A 27,726-nucleotide genomic window follows, 5' to 3' on the forward strand; every position below is an offset into this window, starting at 1 on the left:
GTTTGTATTCAAGACTTCAATTATCGTTGTTTGTTGATGAAATAATTAAGATTGCTTTAGTAAGTCCTATTGTTCTTATAAAAGAATTGATGAAGTTTTTATTTGAACTTACTCATCATGCCATACTAAAAGTGGGAGCTTCAAACGTAAAGTTTTAATTTGATCTTACGGTTATGCTATTTAGTTTGTCCGCTAAATCATATAAAGTAATTTTGGCGTAAAATTTAGCCGCACTAGTTGTTTACATCAAGTCAATACATATATGCCATGTTTTTAAATTAATAGTTCATTCTACTTAACCATAATTAATTTATATGTGTTTTACTTTATTAAATCACGTATTGCATTAACTTAGTGTAAACATCCGGTGCGGATAAGTTTTTTCGGTCTGCTTCTCATGTTTATTGAATTGCTATAAACATAATTGACATATTTTAGGAAAAGTTTGAAAATAGCAAACATTACGCCTCAAATAGGACTCTATAGCTATAGTTTGTTTAATTATGAATGATAACAAAATATTAGGAGAGGAACGATATATTTTTTTTTTCTCTGTCTTGGCAAGTACTACATTGTTTCTTTTTCTTTTTATAAAGCATACATTCTTATCTTTTTCTTTCTTCTTCTACATATTTTTGTCTTTTTTGGCATATTGCTTCATATGATTTTCCTTTAATATAATTAAATAAATTTAGATACAAACATGATGATAATATTTGGTAATATCTTCAAATAAAACCAATTGCAAGACCGGCTAGTTTTTTTATCCAACAAAATATTGCAAGTTTGAAAATTTATCTGCATCTTATTGAGAGCTAACTTGATAAATTGCAGATAGACAAGCAAAATCATTAACCGTCCAGCTATGGTAGAATCTGTCGAGCATGGATTGTATGATCATCGCTAAAGAGGACAATCGAGTTGGAGGTTCAAAATCGGCTGTGGAGGAGGAAGAAAAAAATGACATACTTGTATATCTCAACACGATCGATCTTGTAGTCATATAAATGTATAAGACTACAAGTTCTGAAGGGTTTTGAAAAAGTTTGGTTCGCTGACAAAACGAGCCTTGGGGCAATTTTTTTGGGACTGAAGATTAGTTTAATTACATTTGAATGTCAAACCATTATCGGGTTAACTTGTGTGACAATTGCTAAGCTTGGTTGGAGAACTTTAAATGATCATGACTTCACTTGCAAAACACTGAACTGTTTATGTTTTTGTCTGTTCATCCTATATAGGTGAATTAGATCTAGCCTTAAAGATTTGGTGTTTAACACAAGTGCAACTGCTAATGTGATATGGAAAAAGCCTTACTGAAGATACATAAAAGAGCAGTCTTTGTCGAGAGGTTTCATCCTACGTTCACTAGTGAGCTGGTAATATTCTGCTTCTGTTCATCATTTACAAGCTAATGAGCCAATTTTCTTAGGCATATATATCAGAAGAATCACCTGATAAAGCCACTAGAAAGTGTCTTTCTGGAGGCACTTGGAATGTGAAACTATAATGTGATGGAAGAGGGCTTGTGCTTATATACAAAAGGTTGGAAGAAATTTCAGAAAAATAACCAACTACAAAAATGGGAAATATCTCGTGTTTAGGTACAATGGCAGTCTGCAATTGCACAACAAGAATTTTCAGCAACAACGGACTGGAAAGACAAGTGAAGTCAACAGACATGATCAAAAATCAACAAGCTTCAATATATGATAGAGGCAGCAGTGTAAAAGGCCAGAAAAATACCCTTACACTTCAAAATTTCCTGAACAGACTCTTGCTAACGGTGAAAGCGACACAGGTATGATGATTTAACTCATACCTTTCCAATTCTCTTTTAGCTGTTGTTGAAAGTTGGCATAAAATGCAGTAATAGTGATCAAATTTAGACTTTCATCAACCAAAATTTCATTTGCAGAAGACCTATCTTAACATGTGATGGACTACTATGTTGTGTTTCCTTAGAACATGCAACTCCAAGAAAAAGATCTGCACTTGAGAAAGAAGAGACCTTCTCACAGATCTTACTCCAAATATTCCTCAATTTGTGAAATGCTTGAAAGGCTACAATGTCCTGTTTCCTAGTACGTGTTTTCTTGAACTAAAACAAGTTTATGTGACTGGTAAGATACTAAATGTGTAAAATGTATGTAAACCAAATAATTAATATTTCTAACGCAGTATGTTCCAAGATCCTTCTGTGAACAACTTTCTACATCAGACAATAAGAGAGCAGCTGTCCTCCGTAATTCAGAAGGAAAAGGGTGGAAAGTGAATTGTATAACACAAAATGGATATCATGCTTTCTGTGGAGGATGGAAACAGTTTGTGAGTGATAACAATCTTAAGGAACAGGTCTGTGTTTTTCAGCTTGTCAATGCAAATGAACTAAAGGTTTCTGTTTTCAACGATCCTTCGGAATCTCTGTTGAAACTTGCTGCACAAAGATGATAAATCTTAGTTTTGAACTGCTACGATTTGATGTCATTATGTTGGAATCTGAACTCTGTAGCTGCATAACATAAACAACCTTGTTTTCATTTTCCTTTTTCTGTATTTGAGTAATTAGAGTTGTTTAACTTCTGTATGTTGCAGCTGAAATGAAGCTTGCAATAAGAGATGTAGTAATGTTGATTTTATTTGAAAAGGCTGCACAAAATGTCCAGATAACTTTTCTAGAGAACAGATTCACCTAGAGTTCTCTGGTGCAAATACCAATGAATGCATTAAAACTGTCTTAAAGTAAGTGGTGAATGCACCGATTTCATCTGAACCCAATATTTCCGATACTGTGTATAGATATATGATATTCAATTGGTCATCCCATTTTTGCTTGATCCCGTAGTGCAAATGAAGGTAAAAGTTTCGGAGCGAGTAGGAGATTTACATCATGGAATCCAAGATTTCATTTAGCTTCCCGTGTTAGAGATGTTCCTTCATTTGTTTTTTTTTCTTTCTAGTTTTTGTTCCTTTATATGTTCACATGGTTATAGCCACATCAATGGTTGGTAAGGTGTTTCTTGTGTGAAGAAGATTGGTAATCGTTCAGAAAATGATAAATTTGGTGATGGTAAAAGTTGTGTAGAAAGTGTGAATGGAGCCAAAAAGAGAGTTCACCTAAGTCATATGAACTTTTGCAACAAAAGAAGAAGAGGGAATGTGCAAATATACCTTTTCCGTCATACATCAATTTTTACATGATACTATGAAAAATAAAAATAAAATAGCAAAATATGGAAATTGATATTTTCGAGTACTTTAAAATATTAGAACACCAAAAACTACAATGCACTATGCATGAGAACATCTTAAGATTCTTATAATCTCCCCTTCTCTTATATATGTACTAATTCTGGGAACGTGCATTGCACGTTTTTCCTTTAATTGACATTAAAAATTAATTTATAGAAATAAATATATCATAGTGGAGCACACATAAAATAATCGTTAAGTTCAAAGCTAAGTTCTTTTGTATGTAAGTTTGACATAAGATATATATCTCTTCACAAAATATAACATAAAAATCTTGTATCAGGTTTGATATTTTTTATGTTTCATGAAAAATAAACAAACTATTATATGAGAGGAATCAATATATTTTAATTACTAAAAGTAAGTTTTAATAATTAAAAAGAATTGATCTATAATTAATACTTTTTCACATTATAAAATTGAAAGCGTAGATATTATACTCATTATTGACCGATAAAAACCTTTTTGTAACCCATAAAGCAAGTCATCTATGATACAAACTTCTATTTTGTATATTTATGATTTGCAAGTTCTCAAGAAGATTGTTGAATTTTATTATCATTCTTTACTCAAAAAGAAGAAAAGAGAATATTATTACTCAATTCATCAAAAAAATGTGTTAACAAAAATGTCCAATCACATTTGTATCTTCTAAACAAATCTTTTGCAATTTAAGGGCAAATAATATCCGAAAAGAATTTTTAGAAAATCACTTAAAAGGAAGTTCAAAATTATTAAGAGACACATGACATTAAAATACATAAGCAGAAGAAAGAAGAAGAATGACAAATTTGAATTCATATTTACTATCCCAAAGGCTCACGATGATAACTAAATTTAAAGTCTACAGTTATACCGAGTTGATGAAAATGGAAAAAAGAAAGCAAGTTTGAGGAGTTAGAGGATATATATTGCAAAGCAAGTTTTCACATTCTGATGAATAAATAACAAATAGTAACTTTCTTATTCTTGGCGTCAAACATATTAACGTAAAGACTGTATTTAATCTACTTTTCTTTTTTTCCGCTACATCTGTTTCTTCTCTTGATTAGCAGCTTCCAACATTTTTTTTGTTTCCCTCATTTGCAGCTTTCAACTCTCTTTTCTTCTCCATGTTGAATTACGCGATTTCCTTCATCCAATCTGTTGATCTTAAATAGTATTAGATAATGATCTTTAAAATTCAACTTTAATTTCGAAACTGATTCCTGTGTAATAGTGGGGATTGACCCTTCATATTCAATTTTTATTCTATATAGTAGTGCCTATTCAAAATGCAAACATTTATTCAGTAATTCTTGGTAACGTTTTAATTGCCAAAGAACAATTACTATTTAATTTATACAATCCAATGAATTCGGTCTATATTAAATTATTTTTTCAAACTTCCTATCTTCTCTCAATTCTGGACATAATTAATTGATAATGTAAAGAATTGATGTAATCTTTTAATGGAAAAAGTTTTTAAAATAATGATAACTATATACTATTTAAGTAGTAGTTAGATATTTAATTAAATTGTATTTTATTTTAAGGGAAAAATGGTAATCTAACTTTAATGTTAGGAGCTTCCCACTTATAATAATACTAGTTCCCGACACGTGCTTTGCACGTGAGTCCCACGAATATATATATATCTCGACTAATATTAGAAGAATATGTAATCTAATGTTCATTTTAACATCATGTTAGACATTAACATTAAATTAAATTACAATATATGTTGGATAAAAAATATGTCATCTTCTTTAATTTTATGTATTCGACTCATATAAAAAAAGGGTAAACCTCAAGCATGTTCTAATTTGGTGGATGTAGATATATTTAACTATGATGACATGTTTATGTGGTTATTATAACTATCTAATAAGCATTTATAATCGTGCACACAAAGTTTTGTTTTCAAAATTTGAATAAAAAATGTGTGAAGTGTTTAGGTATTCCATCGAAACAAGTCGTAGTTTGTATATCAAAATAAAATTTAGTGACAAGTTTAATGGACTATAAATATATAAAGTCAAGTCAAAAATTTATTTTATTAAAAAATATTAAAAACTCTATATCCAATTGCACAACTACAGTTCCTTTCAATTAATTTTTTTATAGCAAAATAACAAAAAATCGGATAAAATTACATTTATTTTGTCTATCTTAAAGATAAAAATATTTTTTGTAATAAAAATTTTACCTTTTTAGTATAATAAAAATTTGTTTTACTTTTTTTTTTAATCATGGTGATATGATTCATACTTAAAATATTTGTGTCATTTATGTCTCTACTGAAAGATATTGCATGTAGTTTCAAAGCGTAAGTTATGTTTGTATGTTTTCTGTCTTGATTCAATTGATAAATCTTTTAATAATCTTCTTCTTTTTATGAATTACAGCTACACATAAAATAATTTTGAAATTTAAATTTGTCATATAATATGTTCATGAAATTTACTAATATTTCGAAAACAAGATAATTTACTTTAAAAGAAATAAATCCCCCTTCTTATATGAGACAAGAAGATAGTAATATGTAGAATTAATCGATAATTTATCAAATTTGCGTTCTAATGTTTAAATTTCTTTTTTATTTTAAAATTTGAGTTCTAAAATTGCCAAAAAGATAAATTCTATAGTTAAAAACATTTTTAAAATTGTGCTGTTGTAAAAGCTAACTTGATTTTATATTTTGAAGACTAAATATAGGGCATGTAAAAAAAAAATATTGAAGATTGAAAAATAAATGGAGTGCACAATATATGAATGAAGTTAATAATTGTTGAGAAATTAAAATTTATAATAGATAGTAAATTTGTAATGATATAAAGAGAAAAGGCCTACATTATTACACCTGTTAAAGGCTTTTGGTGAGGCAATAAGATAAGGTTAAGTACATAGTACAATTGGTTTTTCTCATTGTACAACTCTTCATAGTCATGGTCGTCCTACCATGGCTCTTCTATATAATTAATAAAAATATATAATAAATAATATATGTATATATTAAGAGTTATATTAAAATATTATTATTTTCTCCTAACATCACTATTATGTATTTATTTAAATTACTTCTATTTAAACAAAAGCATATTTTGCATAAACTATTCATGTATTATCAAACTCATCATGTATTAATAGAAGTTTTTTTAATTAAATAGCACTTAAAAGTAAAATAACACAAAAACAAAGAAAATTTTTTCATAACAATGCAAAATAATACATAATTACATAAAAATATCGGTTGCATACCAAATCAATTTTAAAATTCAAAGAATCACAAAATTCAAAGAGTTACTCTAATTTAATTTAAACTAATAATTATAATTATAATGTCATGATTAAAAAATTAAAGTGTAGTTGTTGGACTCATATTCTACCATTATGTAATTAAATATTAATATTTAAAAATTAAATTAATTTATTTTGATCTAGTGGAGGGGCAAAATGATAATCCAACTTTGAAGGTTGGAGCTTCCCATTTATAATATACCAGTTTCCAAGCACGTGCTTCGCACGTATATTTCATGTGAACTTTTATAGATATGTTAGAATGACTAAAACTTTATGGAAATATATATATGTAAATTGCAATAAATAATAAGAAACAACAATTACAAAATAAGAATAAAGGCTTACGGTAATAAAATATTCATAGAAAACTAAATTAAGAAGTCTAATAGAGAAAAAAAAGGCAAAAAGAAACAGATTTAAGAAAAGTTACGATGTAGACATTATTCTTATAAGACTGATGTATATATAGACGAAAAAATAAGTACAAAATTAGTACATAACTCTCTGAGTTCTTATCGGCTCCTTCCATATCCTATCAAAATTCAAGAATCTTCTTCATCTACTTTAACTATAAAATAAAAATAATAGCCTAATAATCTTGGTACGAATTTCATGAGATAAAAAAGTTGAATTTATGTAGATAGAATAGAAGGAACATCAAAAGGCATCTTAATGTTTTAGTTCAAATATTTGGAGGTTATGAATATGAAAAAATGATATTTATGGATATTAAGAGTATAAAAGTTGAATAAGTAATTAAAAAATAATAATAAATAAATGAAGAATAGGAAAAAGAAAATTAAAGTTAGCAAACCATGCAAGTAAAGTTCTTACCACGTTAGTAAGCATCAATGAATTTAAACTTGTGAAGCTAGAGTCATTCTATAATAATCAAGAGGACATTATCAATGTGTGTCTCCATTTTGCAGATTTACACCCTTTAAATTATTACTTTATCCACATAAATTATATTTTTTATGAGAATTAAGGAAAAAGTTACGAGAAGAGGGAAAAAAATTATAATTATTATATACATATAAGTTATACATGATATATATTAATAAATTAGATACTGAATTAGAAATTAATCTCACAAAGTCTAAAAGTCATTAACATTTTAATTAAACTTATAACAATTTAATTTATAAAAGGGTAAAACCGTAATTTAATTTTTAACTTTTTTTTGTTCATGCTTTTAGTAATATATGATATTATATACATATAAGTTATACATGATATATATAAATAAATTAGATATTGAATTAGAAATTAATCTCACAAAGTCTAAAAGTCATTAACATTTTAATTAAACTTATAACAATTTAATTTATAAAAGGGTAAAACCGTAATTTAATTTTTAACTTTTTTTGTTCATGCTTTTAATAGTACTAGTTTCTGAGGACGTGCTTCGCACGTGTGTTTCATGTAAATTTTTATAGATACGTTAGAATGACTGAAATCTCATTAATATATATATATAATTATAATGAATAATAAATGTATCAATTACAAAAAACAAGACTTACGGCAATAAAACATTCATAGAAAACTAAATTAAGAAGTCTAAAAGAGTGAAAAAAAGACAAAGAAACAGAATATTTAAGTAAAAATACAATATAGACATTATTCTTATAAGATTGATGTAAATAGATGAAAATATAAGTACAAAATTAGTACATAACTCTCTGAGTTTTTATCGACTCCTTTCATATCCTATCAAAATTCAAGAGTCTTCATCATCTGTTTTTACTATAGAATAAAAATAATAGCCTAATAATCTTCATAGGGGTTTCATGAGATAAAGAAGTTGAATTTATATAAACAGAATAGAAGGAATATCAAAAGATATCTTAAAGTTTTAGTTTAAATGTTTGGAGGTTATGAATATGAAAAGATGAGAGTTATGAATATTAAGACTATAAAAGTTAAATAAGTAACTAGAAAATAATAATAAATAAATGAAGAATATGAAAAAAAAAAATTAAAGTTAGCAAACCATGTAAAAAGAACAACTAAAGTTCTTATCATGTAATTAAGCATTAATGAATTAAATTTGTGAAGCTAGAGTCATTCTTTAATAATAATCAAGAGGACATTATCAATGTGCGTCTCCATTTTGTAGATTTGCACCCTTTAAATTATTAAATTTCGTTATTTATCATAAAGGATAATACTTTATCCACATCAATTATATTATTCATGAGAGGGGTTAAGGAAAAAGTTATAAGAAGAGGGAAAGAAAAGAAATTTAGGTAAAGATTTTTTTTAAAAAAAATTATAACTATTATATACATATAGATTATAGATGATAAATATTAATAAATTAGATATTTAATTAGGAATTAATCTTAGGAAGTCTAAAAGTCATTAACATTTAATTAAATTTATACAATCAAATGTTTAAATATTTTATAATAATTTAATTTGTAGAAAGGGTAAAACCGTAATTCAACTTTCAACTTTTTTGTTCATGCTTTTAGTAATATATGATATGATATGATGTGTAGAGCCAAGTGTATTTTGTATATTGATCAATAAAAATACAATAGTACAACTTTTTGTCAAGAGATAAGACGGTTGATGGCACCCATAAATCACTAAAAATAATTTGAAGCAGTTTAGAGCTACACAAAGATAATCGGATAAAGGGATGTCGATTGACTTTATTAGATAAGCAAGAATTACAATAAGAGAGTCTGTCTTGCTCATGAAACGGTAGCGAGAATTTATTTAAAATAAACCTAAGAACCCTAGAGTGAGGATGACCAAGACGTTGATGCCAAGTAGTGAGAGGAGTGGATGTGGCAGTCATGTGAGCTTGGGGATATGAGACAGGCCACTCCTAGTGTCCATTGTTCGTTCGACCGTGCACCAGCGGTTTCCGCGTTTTCAGATCCTTAACAACAAAGTCAAAAGGAAAAAATTCAATGGACTTCAAATTATCTTGAAGAATTTAGAAACAGAAAGAAGCTTGCGTTTAATGGACGGGGCACACAAAGTACGTGTTAGCTTAAAAACATTATTTGATGCATTTAATTGAGTAGAACCAGTGTGAGAGATGGGAATTTTGTTACAATCACCCATGGAGACATCCTCGTTACCGTGGTATGGTTGTAGGTTGTGTGGCTCCATTGTGATGTGATGGGTGGCGCCTGAGTCGACTATCCATGCTAGGTGGCGGCAGTAAGTCCAGTAGCATAGTTGGCTTTGGCTTCAAAGTGATTGTGAGACTTTGAGCGGCAGACATTAATTGTGTGGCCAACTCTATTACATAGTTGACATCGAATAACAGAGTTTGGGTTGGAGTTGGACTGCCACTGTGGTGGGGCGTTTGGACGTGAATTTTGGTGCCATTGTTGAGAATTGTTGTTCTGCCTGCAAGTGTTGCGATTATTGACGTTGAATTTAGCGACAGCGGCAGTTATGGGGCTTGACAGTTTCTTAACATCCTCGTGGTGAAAAAAGAGTTCATGGTCCAGCAGCTTTTCAAACAATTCCTCATACGAGATAGCCGTATCACGTGCACGTATGGCAGCAGAGATTTCTCGAAACTCAGAGACTAGACCAATAAGGATTTTGACAATGAGTTCAGGTTGGATACAGGAGAACCATCAGTGGCTAACTCATCCATAAGAGACCGAATAGTATGAAGATATTCGGTGATGGAGCGAAATCCCTTGGTGACACGGGCAAGTTGATCACGCTGACTAAAGACATGGGTTTGGGATCTGTTTGCGTAAGTGGTATGCAGAGCATCCCAAGCTGATCTAGAAGAGTTGGCGGCAGCAACAGTGGAGGCAATAGTAGGTTCGAAAGAAGCCATCAGAGCATTTTGGATGAGCTGGTCTTGACGGAACCAAGTGAAAAAGGCAGGATTAGAAGATGTGTTTGTGCCAATGGTGATCGTGCGAGTAGGAGCCAGAGTGGTCCCATCGAGATGACCAAAGAGGTTATAGCCATGCATAAGCATGGAGAATTGCACTTTCCATGTAGCGAAGTTGTGGCCACCACTGAGTTTGATTTTGAGATGCAGGATTGAATTAAATAATGATGTTGGTACCCGTTGTGTTGTTAGTGAAGGAATATTGATTGTATTGAAGTGTTAACCTAATAAGGGAATACATGGGAGATATATATAGGAGATATAGGAAGGAGTACTAATCCTAATAGGACTAGGATTAAGGAGTACTAATCCTAATAGGACTAGGATTAGTACACAGTAAATACTAATATTATTTAATACTATTATTTAATACTATCTGTTATTATCCCCCCTCAAGCTGAGCTGAGCGGAAGCGAACGGAAGCTTGGAACTGAGGTAATCGTGCTGTCGGCTCGGGAGAGGCTTGGTGAGAATATCAGCCGGTTGTTCTTCAGTGGGTACATACTGCACAGTCATGGTGCCGGCCTGAACTTCATCGCGAACAAAGAGACAATCGGTATCAACATGCTTCATTCTGGTGTGTAGGACGGAATTCTTGGCCACACAGATGGTTGATTTGTTGTCACAATAGAGAGCAGGAACAGTGTGAGTGGCGCGGAGTTCGCGAAGAATATATGTGACCCACATGGTCTCAGCAGCAAGAAGAGCAAGGGCGCGGTATTCAGCTTCAGTCGAGGACCGAGAGACCTTGGGTTGTTTTTTTGTACACCAGGAGATCAGGTTCGGTCCCAAAAAAACGAGAAACCCCGATGTAGATTTTCTGTCATTTTTATCATTCGCCCAATCTGAATCTGAGAAACCCCGAAGCTCCAAGTCCCCGGGTCGAATGAGTAAACCACGACCAAGAGTGCCAAAAATGTACCTGAGAATGCGTTTTAGACAATGGTAATCATGTTCACTTGGTTGATGCATGCGCTGAGCAACTCGGTTGACAGCAAACTGGATGTCAGGACGGGTAATGGCCAGATACTGTAGAGCCCCAATGAGGCTGCGGAAGTGGGTGATATCGGCAAAGGGGGTGTCGGCTCCATTCGTAGACGAAGAGACTGCCATCGGTGTTGGTTGACTGGTGCATTTTTCCAGTCCAGCTTTCTGCAACAGATCTCGAGCATATTTTGACTGATGAAGAAACAAGCCGCTGCCTGTCCGAGAAACCTCCATTCCCAGAAAATAATGTAACGGGCCAAGGTCCTTCATTTTGAAGGTAGTATGCATAGCTCGAGTGACATCCTGAATGAGAGCTGCAGTAGAGCCTGTAATAATGATATCATCTACATAGACAAGAAGAATGACTGTACCGTGTGCTGAATGTCGAGTAAACAGACTCGTGTCGTGTACGCAACACGTGAAGCCGAGTCCCTGGAGGAACGTTTTCAGACGTGTGTACCAAGCACGGGGGGCTTGCTTGAGCCCATACAGAGACTTCTGGAGTTTGCAAACATGTTGAGGGAAGCGGGGATCAACATAGCCCGGTGGTTGCGTCATGTAGATAGTTTCATCAAGCATGCCATGAAGAAAAGCATTGGAAACATCCAACTGATTGATGAGCCAATTGTTGCGCACGGCGAGTGACAGTACCAGGCGAATGGTTTCTTGCCGAATAACAGGACTGAATGTCTCGGAGTAATCAAGCCCATACTCCTGATTGTAGCCTTTAGCAACCAAACGAGCCTTGTACCTGGAAATACTGCCATCCGCATTGTGTTTAATTTTGTACACCCATTTACAGCCCACTGGGTGCCGCCCATGGGGCTTAGGTACAAGAACCCAAGTTTTCTGATCAGTCAAAGCCTTAAACTCGTCATCCATAGCATGACGCCAATAAGCATTTTTTGAGGCAACAGAGTAGGTTGTTGGTTCACTATCGGGAAGGGGTGTATTTGGTAGTATGGTAGCCTGAAAGGTTTTGGGTTTAAAGATACCGGCTTTGCCACGGGTTAACATGGGATGAGTATTGGGGGGTGGCACGGGCGGTGGTGATTCGGGGGTGGCCGGGAAGGACCCAAAACGGATCGGGCTGGAGATGTTGTGGGTATGGGGTGGTTCGGGTTGGTTGTGAGTGTGGGTGGTGGTTGCGGGTGTATTGTGGGTGACGGTCGAAGGGGTGATGAGGGGTGGTTGGGTAGTGGGTGGAGGTGTGGGGGAAGGTGGTGAGGGACCCTGTGAGTATGTTGGAAAAAGGGGAAGGACGCCAATGAATGATGTATTTGTGGAGGAGGAAATAGACTCGTAGGGAAACTCATTTTCGACAAATTTGACATGACGAGATATGTAGACTTTATGAGTTTGTGGGTCAAGACAGCGATAACCCTTGGAGGTAGGATGATAGCCCAAAAAAATACAAGGACGGGATCGGGGTTGTAATTTGTGAGTAATATGAGGGCGTAGCCAAGGGTAGGCAAGACACCCAAAGACGCGGAGGTTGGTATAATTGGGAAGTTCTTGGTAAAGGAGTTGATAGGGTGATTTGTTGGAGAGAGTGTGACTGGGCATTCTGTTAATGAGGTAGTTTGCGGTGGCTAGAGCTTCTACCCAAAAGGAGACAGGGAGATGAGATTGATGTAGAAGAGTAACCACCGTTTCAATGAGATGGCGATGCTTACGCTCAGCCACCCCATTCTGTTCGGGAGTGTATGGACAGGAGGTTTGATGTATAATTCCCAGGGATTGCAGAAACTGGCCAAAGATGTTATTGACATATTCCTTTCCATTGTCACTTCGAAAAAGTTTAACATGAGAATTGAATTGTGTTTTGACCATTTTTTCAAAAGTGACAAAGGTGGTGTATGCCTGTGATTTGTGTTTTAGTGGGTACAACCAAGTGTATTTTGTAAAATCATCCACAAAACAAATATAATAGCGAAAACCAGCAAATGAAGGAACAGCAGTAGGACCCCATAGGTCAGAATGAATAAGTTGAAAAGGTGCAGTTGTACGCTTCTCAGATAAAGTAAAAGGTAATTTATGAGATTTAGCAATTGAACAGGAGTCACAATTGTTTACATGAATGGAAGAAAAACCTAATTGAGACATTAAAGAATTTATTATTTGAGTAGACGGGTGACCCAGACGACTGTGCCACAACAGACTGTGGCCATCAGCCGAAAGAGCCACCGGAGCCACAGGAACGCTTTCTGAAACTGGGTGGGCAGACGAACTTGTGCCAGGAAGAACGTACAGACCATGCTCACAGGGGCCCTGAAAAATCACCCTCTTGGTAGTATTGTCTAGGATCTGAAAATCATTAGAGGTGAACAAGAGTGAGCAATTATTGTCTTTTGTGAATTGGTGAACTGAAAGGAGATTGGATTTAATACAAGGGACGTGGGTAAGGTTACCTAGGTGAAAGATAGCGGTGGGGGTTTTAATGGTACCCGTGCCAGTGTGAGAAATATTAAGGGACTCACCGTTGCCAACAGTAATACCATTGGAGCCATGATATGGATTTGGAGCGTTAAGCTTGGATAGATCAGAAGTAACGTGCATGTTGGCCCCAGTATCCAACAGCCATTCAGAGGAAGGGCCGGCTTGAGATGCATAATTGGCACGGTTATCACTATTTCGGCTCTCCTCATACCGAAACCAGCAACGAACAGCGGTGTGTCCTGTTTTCTGACAGATTTGACAAGTTGGACGATCCCGCTCGTAAGTGCCCTGCCCGCCGCTGGAAGATGACTGCCCGCCGCTGCCGAAGGAGTGCAGGCTGTTGTTGCTGTCGTGCTGCTGACCGTCGTACGGAGGACGACTGCCCTGCCGACCGCCGCGCCCGCGGCCTCCGCTGTTTCTGCCGTAGCCGCCGCGGCTCCCCTGCCGGCCGCCACCACGCCCCCCGCGATAGTTCTGGCTTGCGGTGAGGGCGGTGGCCGGCTCCATAACAGCGGCTTCTCGGAGAAGAAGTTTGCTCTCCAGATCCACGTTGATTTCTTCACTTTTTAGCCACGAGGAGAGAGTAGCCAGGTCAACGGGCGTTGGACTGATGCGAACCGCCTGTTTAATGGAGGAGTAAGCTGATGGGAGCCCCCGAACGACGCACATGACGAGATCTTTTTCGGGAATGATTTCGTTCACGGTGTCGAGGGCTGTGATGATGGTGGAGACCTCGTCTAAATACTCCGCCATAGTTTTCGTGCCTTTGGTAATTGTGTGGAGACGATCACGCAATTGAAAAATATGAGAGTGGGAAATTGATGCATAGCGTGTTGCGAGGGCCGTCCACAGGGCTGAAGCAGTTGTGTAGGATCGGACGTGTTTCTGAACCGTGGGAGAGATGACCGCAATCAAACATGATCGGATCTGGCCATCCACGGCTTTCCAGGCGGCATGGGCCGGATTGGTTTTTTCTGATTTGTCCGTGGCGGTGATGACTGCCGGCGGCGGTTCTGTGCTTCCATCGACGTATTTGAGAAGGTAATTGGCCTCAAGGGCTGTAAGAACGGTGATTTTCCATGTAGGGTAATTTATGTCTGATAATTTTTCGGGAATCAGGGCATGAAGATGCCTGAGAAGGAGTTTAACGCCAGAAGGAAGTGAATCGAGAGGATCCACCTCGGTTGTCATGGCTGCCGCCGCCCAAGAGAAGAGAGGGAACGATCGGTGCCCTAAAGAGAGAAAAAAACCTAGAGAAAAGAAGATCTAGGTTTTCTGGCTCTTGATACCATGAAGGAATATTGATTGTATTGAAGTGTTAACCTAATAAGGGAATACATGGGAGATATATATAGGAGATATAGGAAGGAGTACTAATCCTAATAGGACTAGGATTAAGGAGTACTAATCCTAATAGGATTAGGATTAGTACACAGTAAATACTAATATTATTTAATACTATTATTTAATACTATCTGTTATTAGTTAGCATTAACAACTCTGGGATTGTTGGTACCGTTAGGATTGGTCATTGTTGCTGATCTTTCTGATCTGCGTGAGAGACGCACAGAAGAAGAAAAGCGTGAGAGACGCACAGAAGAAGAAAAAAATTGATCGTTCTCGTTAGTGCTTATAGAGCCCTGATACCATATAAACAATAAGTGTTGAAAGAAGATACTTTATTAATGAACTCAAACGAGTATTAAATAGAATTACAGAGAGAATAAGAAGACTCTTAAACAAACACTAATAACGTAATATAAATAAATAATGACTGCTGCAGTATCCTAACTAAACTGAACTAACAGTAGCTATCCTAACTAAATTGAACTAACAGTAGCTAACAAGGCTGAATCGTTCAGTGCCAATAGACATCAAATATTAACAAATTCATAAAAAGGTAATTGTTCATAAAGTAATATGGGAAAAGAGTCTGATATACCCCTCAACTTTGTCATTTAGAGCTGATATATCCCTCGTTATAAAAGTGGCTCATATATGCCCTTACCGTTATACAAACAGCTCACATGTACCCCTGTCGTTACAAAATGGCTCACATATACCCTTCATTTAACGGAAGTTAAAAAAATTAGTTTTAAATTTATATTTGTTACTTCTAATTTTTTTTTAAAAATTATTTAGGGGTATATATGATTCTTCTATCAAAGTTCAAGGTATATTTTAATTTTTTTCATACATAAATTATTTTTTGACTTCTTTTATTATAATTATTTGAGTTTCTTATTCTTATTTTATTTTTTTCTTTCATTCCTTAGTTTAAAAAAAAATTTAAACTAATTTTTTGTGTGTATTGTAATTTAATTTCGTATTCGAAGAAAAAATTTGGTCATCTACAATAAGTTTTTCAAGAATATTAGTGAAACATAAATAAATTTGATTATCAAAATAATAATTATAAATTAGTCATTGAAACAAAAAAAAAGTCAAAAAAAATATGTTTGACGAGGATTAAATTTACTCATATGGAATTATATTTTTTAGAAAAAAAATAATAAAAATTTAGATTATAATTATTATTTTTTCATTTCCGTTAGAGGAAAAGGGTATATGTGAGCCATTTGTTTACAAGTAAGGGCATATATGAGTCACTTTTATAACGAGGGGTATATCAGCTCTAAATGACAAAGTTGAGGGGTATATCAGACCCTTTTCCCAAGTAAAATATAATATACTGATTGATTGTTTGGGCAAAACTCTGCTTTCTACCTGTACCTCAAAATAGTTATGCTACGTAATTACTCAGTTTGACTACAAAAATAGAGGTACATAATAAAGTGTTCATAAATCACAACCACTCGTAACTAATTTGTGAATATGAGTTTTCAAGAAAACAGAAGAGAAAACTGCAGTGTAAAAATGGAGAAATTGCATCTCAACTAATTAATACATGATTAATTTGACTGGGGATTGTCTCTATGACATAGTAAAAATAATTTGGTCAATATTAAAAAACATGCTTGTAGGCAAGAAAAATTATTATTCCAGTACTATAGAAACTTGAATTACACGTTTAGTTTGTGTAAAGAAGTAGCATACATTTGTACCACCCATTAAAAGATAATGAGTAGTAGAAATATTTTGATCATCAATTAAATTCCCCAGTATTTCCATGACGATTAAGAAAGTTACATCGTCTAGTACTTATCGTCTTGCTGATTACAAAATCATGTTATAAGAGAGAGTGCAAAGAGCAAATAATCACATTACATGTATGTACCGCCAGATGATGTTTAATGTAAATCCGTCATTGAAACAGAGTCTGAATTAATTAGAGAGGTTTAATTTATTTTCTTCTTTTCTGGTTGGGAATTGAAGAAATTTATAGTGTTTCTTGCATGTATTGGTTTGAACTTTGAATATACATATACTAATCTGTATACTTCCTTAATTACTAAGGTCAAAGAAGTTAGCTTTAATTTTCTGGAACAAAGCTAACATAATGTGAAGTGAAAACTTAAGATGGTCACATCAAGAAGAGACTTATGAAACAAGCATTTGTGAAAATTGTGCACTAATGTATATAGTGGGTGCACCAACTTGTACATTAATCTACACTGTGCCCTATAATATAAGCTGACCTTCATGCTCAATCAAAACCTAATCTTCCAACCTCAAACAACCCTCCCTCCCTTCTTCTCCTGTGTATTTCCTCTGTCCCGATTTATATGACTCACTCCAAAAGAATGACAAATTTTATTTATTAAGTAACAATTTATTGTCCTTAATGAAAGCCACACAAGCATTTATGACTTATTTTACACCACATGTTTCAAAAGCCCTTGTATACTCTGTTCGAAATCAAACTACACCACATAAATTGGGACAGAGAGTAATATAATAAGCCTCAACTCTCAAATTTTTACTGCTTGCATGTGTTTTCCGTTACTTGACAGAATTTAAGAACAGAACACAATGGATCATGCCTGCAATAGAATTACTAACACTTTGTGTTATTTCTTCTTCATCACCATTTTGCTCTTCGAAAATGCAAGTACTGCAGAAATACACTACCATGATTTTGTTGTATGTCTTTCTCGTCTACCTTAATCTCTTTATTTCTTTCTAATTAACATTTTGAGATTTTCATTATGAATGGAAGACGATGAGCTTGGTTACCTGAACTTTCACCTTGTTAGTGAAGGTTCGATTCCCCTCCCCCATTTCATTTTGTTCGATTCACCTTGTTTAAACTATGTTGTTATGGAACAGATTCAAGCAACACCAGTAAAGAGGCTGTGCAAGATCCATAACACTATAACAGTGAATGGACAATTCCCTGGACCAACCTTGCAAGTGAACAATGGTGATGCTTTAGTCATCAATGTAGTCAACAGAGCTCAATACAATGTAACCATTCACTGGTAAGTTCAGAATGCAAATGAACTTATAACATGTATTTAACTTCTATATAGTTCACCAACAATATCAAAAATTCTTCGTACTGTCGTCTGTCAGTGTGCGCGTGTGTGTATATATTTGTGTTTAAGTCTATATACTGAATGCAACAATATCATACATACGATTGTGTTTTTCTGTGGCTGTTACAACTTTTTTGTATTTCGGAAGGCACGGAATCAAGCAAATAAGAACAGCATGGGCAGATGGACCAGAATTTGTAACACAATGTCCAATTAGACCAGGAGGGAGTTACACTTACCGCTTCACAATTCAAGGACAGGAAGGCACACTTTGGTGGCATGCCCACAGCTCATGGCTCAGGGCCACTGTTTACGGAGCTTTAATCATCTACCCAAAAGAAGGAGAATTCTACCCATTTTCTAAGCCCAAAAGAGAGACACCTATTCTGCTTGGTACTGATTCCTTCCCATTTTCAATTGAACACTTGAAAATAATTGAAAATGATACTTACTAGATGAGCAGTTTATGTATCATTGAAGTAATGGATTGGGGAATTATGTGATTAGGTGAGTGGTGGGATGCAAATCCTATTGACGTTGTAAGACAAGCCACGAGAACAGGAGCAGCTCCTAAGGTATCAGATGCTTACACCATTAATGGTCAACCAGGTGATCTCTACAGGTGTTCAAGTAAAGGTAAGTTCCAATCTATGAAACATTCAAGATATGATTTGAGTTATATAAATTGATAGCATAAAGATATTTCACACTATTCGTGTAGTATAAGTGACTTAACACTACTCACTAGCGAAAACATTTCACGCAATGTCAGTGCATAGAAATTAAAAACATGATACCTCCTATGATGGTCAACAATAAGCAAGTGTGTTACTAATGCTAAACAATGGCATATACTTATCTCACGGCCTTATAAGGGGTCGGTTGTTAAACTTATTACTAGTTCATCCAAACATTCATTAGTTTGGATGCAGACTAACAAGTTCAGCTATCATGTTTTCATATTATTCATCTTGTTGGGTTCACCTTTATGCAGATACTACCGTAGTCATTGTGGACTCTGGTGAAACAAACCTCCTTCGAGTTATCAATGCTGCACTCAACCAGGCACTTTTCTTTGCTGTGGCAAACCACAAGCTAACAGTTGTTGCAGCAGATGCTTCGTATGTTCAACCCTTCACTACATCAGTGCTTATGCTAGGTCCTGGCCAGACTACTGATGTCCTAATCGATGGTAACCAGCCACCAGGCAGATACTACATAGCAGTACGAGCTTATGCAAGCGCTCAAGGACCTTTTGACAACACCACTTCCACGGCTATTCTTGAATACAAGAATACTCCTTGCTCTGTTCAGGGTATCAAGATCAATCCAATTTTCCCATCTTTACCAGCATTTAATGACACTGCCACTGCCACAACCTTCTCAACTAGTTTCAGAAGCCCAAGACAAGTGGACGTGCCAACTGAAATTGACGAAAATTTGCTCTTCACAGTTGGCCTAGGACTCAACAACTGTCCTAGAGGTGTGTTGGATTATAAGATAATCTCTTCATAAAGTAAATTATAATTTCCTTTAGGCACAAAGAGGATGAAAATGAAAATTAACCTATAAAGCACACTGCTAATGCTATAGTATAACGACAGACTCTACTTTAACAAAACGACCACATTATACTCAGTTATATGTATCGCTACTACATCACTCACTGAGGGGTGTGGTGGGATGGATGAGATTTAACTTATTAGTACTATACTACTTAATATTCCAGAATGACTCAAAATTATATATTGGTTAACTAGAAAGATGAATGAATGGAGAACTTGATCTACTTTGCAACATTTAACCTTTATTTCTAAACAGGTTCAAGCTCCAGGAGTTGTCAAGGTCCAAATGGAACTCGATTCACCGCCAGTATGAACAATATGTCTTTTGTGCTACCACCCAACTTTTCCATTCTGCAAGCACACCACCAAGGGATACCTGAAGTTTTCTCAACTGATTTCCCAGCAGTTCCACCTGCGAAATTCGATTACACTGGTAATGTAAGTCGATCACTCTGGCAACCTGTTCGAGGAACTAAAGTTTACAAGCTAAAATATGGGGCAAGAGTGCAAGTTGTTTTACAAGGAACAAGCATCGTCACAGGTGAAGATCACCCGATCCATCTTCATGGATATGATTTTTACATTATCGCGGAGGGCTTTGGGAACTTTAATCCTCAAACTGATACAGCTAAATTCAACCTTGTTGATCCACCTATCCGAAACACAGCAAGTGTACCTGTCAATGGATGGTCAGTTATCAGATTTGTTGCTAACAATCCAGGTGAGAAGAAAAAACATTTATATTCTTACAAAATAAGTTCTATGCAGAGTAATTGATAACCTGATAAAATGTTACTCCAAACGGACATATGCTATAATAGGTTAAATTACACTGATAGCGTAAAACATCCTTATACTATCCGCATATGCATAACATAAATTCTTTTTTTATTGAGCTTTTGGACTTTTAACACCTTTTTTTTTTTTTGTTAAATAGGAGTCTGGTTAATGCATTGTCACCTGGATGTTCATATTACATGGGGTTTGGCCATGTCATTCCTGGTGGAAAATGGAGTTAGTGAATTGGATTCATTAGAAGAGCCTCCACTTGATTTGCCTGTTTGCTGACAAACACAATATGCACAATGATTCAATGAAACATAACTTATATAATTTTTTGATGATTGAATAAATATGAAATGACACAAAATTCTTGCAATACATGTATATACGTCATACATAAACATGAGTCTTAACTTTGGGTGTACATAAGTAGATAGTTAAATTTGTATAAAATTAAACAAATAGACACATTTGTCCTATATGGTAATTTTGTTTGCGACATGTTGGGTAGTTTTTTGCTTATTATCCTGATTCTTACGCTATAGCGACGACTTACATCACTACAGCGACGACTTACATCACTACAGTGATTTGAGGCCGTCTGCTATAGCGAGATCGACGGATGGTCTACGACTCAACATCTGAAACTTTTTTACAACACATATCTTTCATGCCAAGATCAATTTTGAGAGTTCTACTTACCCGACTTTGATTTTGGAAGGTCTTATATCCATTAAGACTATCTACCCAAGAATTTTTAAGTTACTATTTGAAAAGTTTTTTGACCTAATTTTTTTTTCTATGGACCTACTTATAACGATCAGATCAGGTTGTTATATTATCTCATCCAACAACATCTTTGAATTTCTTCATCTAGCAAGATTGTCACCTTTGGTCTACTATGAATGAAACATATTTCTTTACATTGTCACACATATGAAAAATAATTATAGAAATAATGATTTATACTGATCTCGTTGTTTAAATAAAAAATAGTAAATGTGAAAATAAAAAAATATATATAATTCATTAGGAAAATAGTTTTTTTTAATATCGTACAAGAACCTCATTTTAAAGTTTATATTGTACCTGAGAATTATACATAAAATATGGTTAAAAATTTTAGAGCAAATCATGATTAAATTGCTGTGAAAATTGTATTTTTGGGGTACTAATTATTAGTTGAAAAAAAAGTTTGTGATCAATTACTTAAATAGTAGGAAACGAGAATCATTGTGTAACTCAAAATTCAAAAAATAATGCACCCCACCAATTTAAAAGAAAACTGTGATAAAATTTTAAAAAATCTCAGTTACAGTTAAAATTGAGTTGTCAAAAAGGGTCAGCCAGCCCCATCCGACCCAAGCCTTACGAACCAAGAAATTTGAGTAGCTAGGGCAGACCGGTCCTTCATCTGGAAGTGCCTGAAAATGCTCAACCAAATCTAACCTTAGAAGGACTGCAGGGTAGGGCGGGCCAACCCTTTCTTTTTTTCTTTCAAACATAAAATTCTCAAGAAAATGAAAAGATTTTCAAATCAAATATGACGAACAATGGTGTTTGTTTAATGACACTGAAAAAATTAGTGTGATTAGCATGTATCTGAGATACTAGATACGTGTATCTGATGTGATGCATCCCAGATACTGGAGCGGAATAAGAGAATGATGAGTGAGATAAAGAGAGGTGAGGGCGCGGGATTTGTCAATGTGTCCTAGATAAATGTGAATCCACTTGGATAAAATGTATCTAGAACAAATTCCACCTAATTATTTGAGTCCATGTAACTCGAGATAGATGTATCTGGACACACCCAAATCTTTCGTACTATTACAACATAATGTGCACCTAAGTAATTAGCTCATACACTAGTGAAATTTCTATAAGTTACCCTTAAATAAATAGTTTTGGCCGATAAGCCGACCCCTATCAAGACTCAAGGGCCAAGGGTGTTAGTGAAAACTTACAATATAACAAAAATACAAGATTACAACTGAAAATGAAATGAAGAAACAAAAATCTCTTCAGGCTAAGGCGCGGATATCTTGCTCTCTTTAAGGAGATTCAAGCCCACTGCAGCAAATGTTTTCATCGGTCCAACAGTAGTCCTCTTTGACTTGTCCCCTCCAGGATACAACAGCCTTCACAAAAATATAACTCAACAACTCTGGACAAGAGTTGAGTTCAAAGCTCCACAAAAAAGGAACACCTCCCTTCAACTAATAAGAACTCTCTTTTAGACAAACTTTATGCACTCTATATTTTCTTTTGAGTTGTGTGTGCCAAATCAAATGAAGATCACCACTATTTATACTACAAGAAGTCTTCCTAGCAATGAATAGGAAGATAAATTGTGTAGATAATAATTCTAGGAGTTACATAGTTTACATAAGTTACAAGGAATAATGGAGGATAAAGAATGAAATAAAGAGGGATTGACAAATGCCTTCAATGGCAAAATGAAGTTTTTGTCTTAGTTAGTTCTTTACTCCAACTTCAGTGAACTCCAACGTTCACTGAAACGTTTGTAATGAATTATGTCATGCAATGAATTATGTCAAAAGTAATTGGCATTACTTTTCCAGTGAGTCAATGAGGCAACAATAATCCATTAAAGAAAATGAGCAATTTTAACATAAAAAATAATATTAAAATGCTCATTAACCAATAATCCCCCACTCATTTTAATATTAACTAAAAGAGTATATCAGCTGAAGGAAGACTACCATGCATAATGAAGGTGTGCTCTGCATTGAACCTTCACTTAGTGAAACAGTAATTTTTACTCCAGAGTCGTAGTGGTCTCAGACTTGAACTATGACTGCTTAAGGGAAATAAAATATCACCGTCCACACATAATAATCAAGGTGTTGGCATGAACTTTAAAGCTAGCACATTATGGCCATGTGCTATCTCGGTCCCATGAGTGCTTTTGAGAATAAGCCCAATTCTCATAGGAAGCGACCTACTTCCACACATCACATAGGTGAAATCTATCGAGAATGCTCATGTAAGATTAATACTCCATCCATACGGGCTACAGATATTCATTAAGAGTTTTATTAACTCAACCTTCACAAACTACATAAAACAATGCACTCACATCATAGGGAGGGAATAATAAGACAGTGCATTTTTCACGATAAGTCATCATATGATTAGTTTTTCCCTTTGAACCTGGTTATGTCCACAAGTTGGGTTTCCTCGTAATGATTCAAGGATTTGTAGGCTCCAATCACATTCCCCTCGATGTGTTCCAGACCTTTTCTCTTGTTAAGGCCTTAGTAAGAGGATCTGCAAGATTATCACAAGATTTGACATAATCAACATTAATGATACCATTTTTCAAATATGATCTTATATTACTGTGTTTCCTCCTTACAGGTCTGGATTTACCGTTGTAATAACGGTTTTGAACTCTATCAATTGCAACGGTGCTATCACAATGAATTAAAATAGGAGGAATTGATTTTTCAAAATAAGGAATTTGAAACAATAAATCTATTAATCAATTCGCTTCCTCAGTAGCTGAAGCTAAAGCAATTAGTTCAGCCTCCATGGTAGAGTTAGCAATTATAGTTTGTTTTTTTGATCTCCAACAAATAGCACCACCACCTAAAGTAAAGACATAACCAGTGGTAGAACACGAATCACCTGATAAAGTGTTCCAATCTGCATCACAAAAGCCTTCAAGTACAACATGATATTTTTTATAGAACAAACCACAATTTTTTTGTTCCAATTAAATATCTCATAACTCTTATTATAGCATGTCAATGTTCATTACCTGTCTTGCTTGTAAACCTGTCAAGTACTCCTACTGCATATGCAATATCAGGCCTAGTGCAATCAGTCACATATCTCAAACTTTCAATTATACTAGCATATTCCTTTTGATTTATTACATCGTTTTCGCTCTCAACAGGAAATAAGTGAACACTTGAATCAAAAGGAGTAACAACATGCTTGTAATCATGAAAGTGATGTTTTTTCAAAATTTTCTCAACATAATGTGACTGGTTAAGGAAAATTCCCTCACATGTTTTTGTTATTTTTATTCCAAGAATAAAATTTGCCTCACCAAGATCTTTCATATCAAAATGACTTCTAAGAACATTTTTAGTTTCATTAATAACATTCATGTTAGAGCCAAAGATCAACAAATCATCAACATATAGGCAAATAATCACATGTGAATTATTCCAACACTGATGATATATGCACTTATCACACTCATTTCTTTTAAAATCATTTCAATCATGCAGGAATTAAACTTTTAATGCCATTGCTTGGGTGCCTGTTTCAAGCCATATAGGAATTTAGTAAGCTTACATACTTTGCTTTCTTGGCCTGCTTCAACAAAACACTCGGATTTATCTATATAAATTTTCTCATTTAGGTCTCCATTTAGAAAAGCAGTTTTTACATTTATTTGATAAATTTGCAAATCAAAAATTGCAGCCATAGCAATTAAAAGTCTTATGGATGTAATTCTTGTTACCAGAGAAAGAGTAAATTTTTTAGACCTTCTAGTTATTTAAAACCTTTTGAAACTAGCCTATCATTATATTATCAATAGATCCATCCGGTTTCAGCTTTTTTCCTAAGACCCATTTGCAACCAATAGTTTTACAACCCGGTGGTAAATCAACTAATTTTCCAATTTTATAGAAATTAGTGATTCCATTTCATCATTTAAAACCTCTTTCTAAAAAATAGAATCATGTGAAGATAATGCTTCTTTCAAAGTTAGAAGGTCATCTTCAACATTAAACACATAAAATCATGATCAAAATCTTTTTCTACTCTAACTCTTTTACTTCTTCTTAACTCAAAACCATCAACTTCTTTATTTTCAAAGTAGAAGTAGAAGAACTAGATAGTGACAAAATATTTTGTTCAATCCTTTGACCCCCACTATTTTTAGAATCAAAAGGAAATTTTTTATCATAAAAAATAGCATGACCAGATTCTATCACAATATTATCTTCAAGATTAAAAAATCTATAGGTTGTACTATTTGAAGCATAACCAAGAAAAACACAAGTAGTAACTTTCTTACCCAACTTTGTAATCTTGGTATCCATTAGCCTCACAAAGGCTAGACAACCCCAAACTCTCATATATCCCAAACTTGGCTTATAACCTTTCCACAATTCAAAAGGTGTCAGTTTTGATTTTATGAGGCACACGATTTAACATATAACAAGCAGTTAAAATAGCTTCACCCCAAAAATTCAAAGGTGTATGTGACTCAATAAGCATGACATTAGTCAATTCAATCAAAGTTCTATTTTTCCTTTCTGCTACTCCATTAGATAAAGGAGAGTGAGGAGGAGGAGTTTCATGAATTATTCTCAATGATCTAACAAAAGAATTAAACTCATTTGATTCATATTCACGACCTCTAGCACTTCTAATTCTTATTATTTTTCTTCCAAACTGATTTTCAACCTCATGGAGATAAGTTTTGAAATTTTCAAAAGCATCACTTTTATTTTTCATCAAGTAAACATATGTAAACTTAGAAAAGTCATTAATGAAAGTGATAAAATATCTGTTACCTCCACGAGTTAGAATTCCACCAAGTTCACAAGTATCAGTATGAACTAATTCTAACAAATAAGTTTTTCTTTCAACTTGAAAATGAGGTCTTTTAGTGATTTTAGCTTTACCACAAGCCTCACATTTTTCAAAATTCTTTTAACCATTGGAATTAATCCTAAACTACTCATGATTCCAATATAACGGTCATTAATATGACACAAACGAGCATGCCAAAAATTGGTAGAAGAAAGCATATAAACAGAAGTAGAAGTTTTATTCATCTCAACATTCAACTTAAACATCCCATCACATGCATACCTCTTCCCCACGAAAATACCCTTCTTCCCTATTACATATTGACCAGATTCAATAATCTGTTTAAAACCTGCTTTATTAAGAAGAAAACTAGACATCAAATTTTTTCTCATGGAAGGAGTATAAAGTACATCTTTTAAAGTTAATACCCTTCCAGAAGTAAAACACAGTTCGACATCTCCCTTTCCATGCACTTGAGTAGTGTGAGCATCACCAAGCATGATGGTTTTGAGCTCCTCAAAATGAGTATATGTTTTAAATCAATCTTTGTCATAACAGACATGACGATTTGCACCAGAATCAGCCCACCATCCATCAACATTCTCAACCATGTTTTTATCGATAATCACCGCCACAAAAGGTTGTTCGGTAATGTTTGCCTGAGGGTTAGGACCACATTTTCGGAATCTGCAAAATCGAGCAATATGCCCACTCTTGCCACAAACAAAGCATGGTTCCTTTTCTTGAACATGTTGATTTTGTGCTTGGTTATTTTAACCGTTATTTTCTTGGGAGGATTACCATTGTTTTTCTTGAATTTTTTCTTCTTAGGCTTTAAAGAAGTATTTTTGTGAGTTTCAAGAGTAGCATTATTCGAAGTAATTAAATTTACCTTCGATGTAATGTTATTCTCTTCTGTTTGTAAAAGTGCATCTTGGCCCCTTGCTTCTTCTTCCATGCAAATTTTCATTACCAAGACTTCAAGAGAGGTTTCCTTTTGTTTGTGGCGCCTAGTTTTTTGAAATTCTTTCCAAGAAGGTGGAAGCTTATCCACTATGCCACAAACAATAAAGTTATCTCCAATTTTATCCTCTTCGAACCTAAGCTCTCCAACGATCATTATGAAGTCTTGAGCTTGATCTACCACTGACTTGTTGTCCACCATTTAAAAACGAAAAAATCTACTAGCTGCATATTTTCTCGCTCCCGCCTCTTCGGTATCATACTTACTCTGCAATGCTTTCCAAATTTTCTTTGCACTAGAGTAAGTTCTATCATAATAATCATAAAAATTATCAGATAGACAATTAACAATATAATACCGACACTTATAAGAATATCCATCGTACTTTTTCACTTTTTCGAGATGTGAAATAGTCTCATCATCATTCATAGAAGTGATGTCTTCTTTATTAGAATTCTTCTCAGTTAACACATAGTAACATTGAGAAGACTTAAGTATGAAAGTATTTTACCCTTCCATCTCTTAAAATGGTTACCATTAAATCGAAAT

At 34.3% G+C, this 27,726-nt stretch overlaps 2 protein-coding genes across 2 annotated transcripts; both read left to right on the forward strand.

Moving 5' to 3' along the window:
- The first annotated feature begins 1,582 nt into the window (after positions 1 to 1,582).
- On the forward strand, positions 1,583 to 2,451 carry LOC107022965. Its single transcript, XM_027917937.1, has 2 exons — positions 1,583 to 1,801; positions 2,182 to 2,451. Exons 1-2 carry the CDS (start codon positions 1,583 to 1,585, stop codon positions 2,449 to 2,451), a joined length of 489 nt encoding a protein of 162 aa, XP_027773738.1.
- Positions 2,452 to 17,528: 15,077 nt separating this feature from the next.
- LOC107022684 (laccase-5-like) lies at positions 17,529 to 21,093 on the forward strand. Its single transcript, XM_015223282.2, has 7 exons — positions 17,529 to 17,887; positions 18,074 to 18,225; positions 18,431 to 18,675; positions 18,790 to 18,918; positions 19,277 to 19,765; positions 20,104 to 20,568; positions 20,785 to 21,093. The coding sequence occupies exons 1-7, from the start codon at positions 17,777 to 17,779 to the stop codon at positions 20,913 to 20,915; spliced, it is 1,722 nt and encodes a 573-aa protein (XP_015078768.1). The 5' UTR covers positions 17,529 to 17,776; the 3' UTR covers positions 20,916 to 21,093.
- The last annotated feature ends 6,633 nt before the right edge of the window (positions 21,094 to 27,726 follow it).

The sequence above is a fragment of the Solanum pennellii genome, chromosome 6 (assembly GCF_001406875.1).
Source record: "Solanum pennellii chromosome 6, SPENNV200".
Taxonomy (NCBI): domain Eukaryota; kingdom Viridiplantae; phylum Streptophyta; class Magnoliopsida; order Solanales; family Solanaceae; genus Solanum; species Solanum pennellii.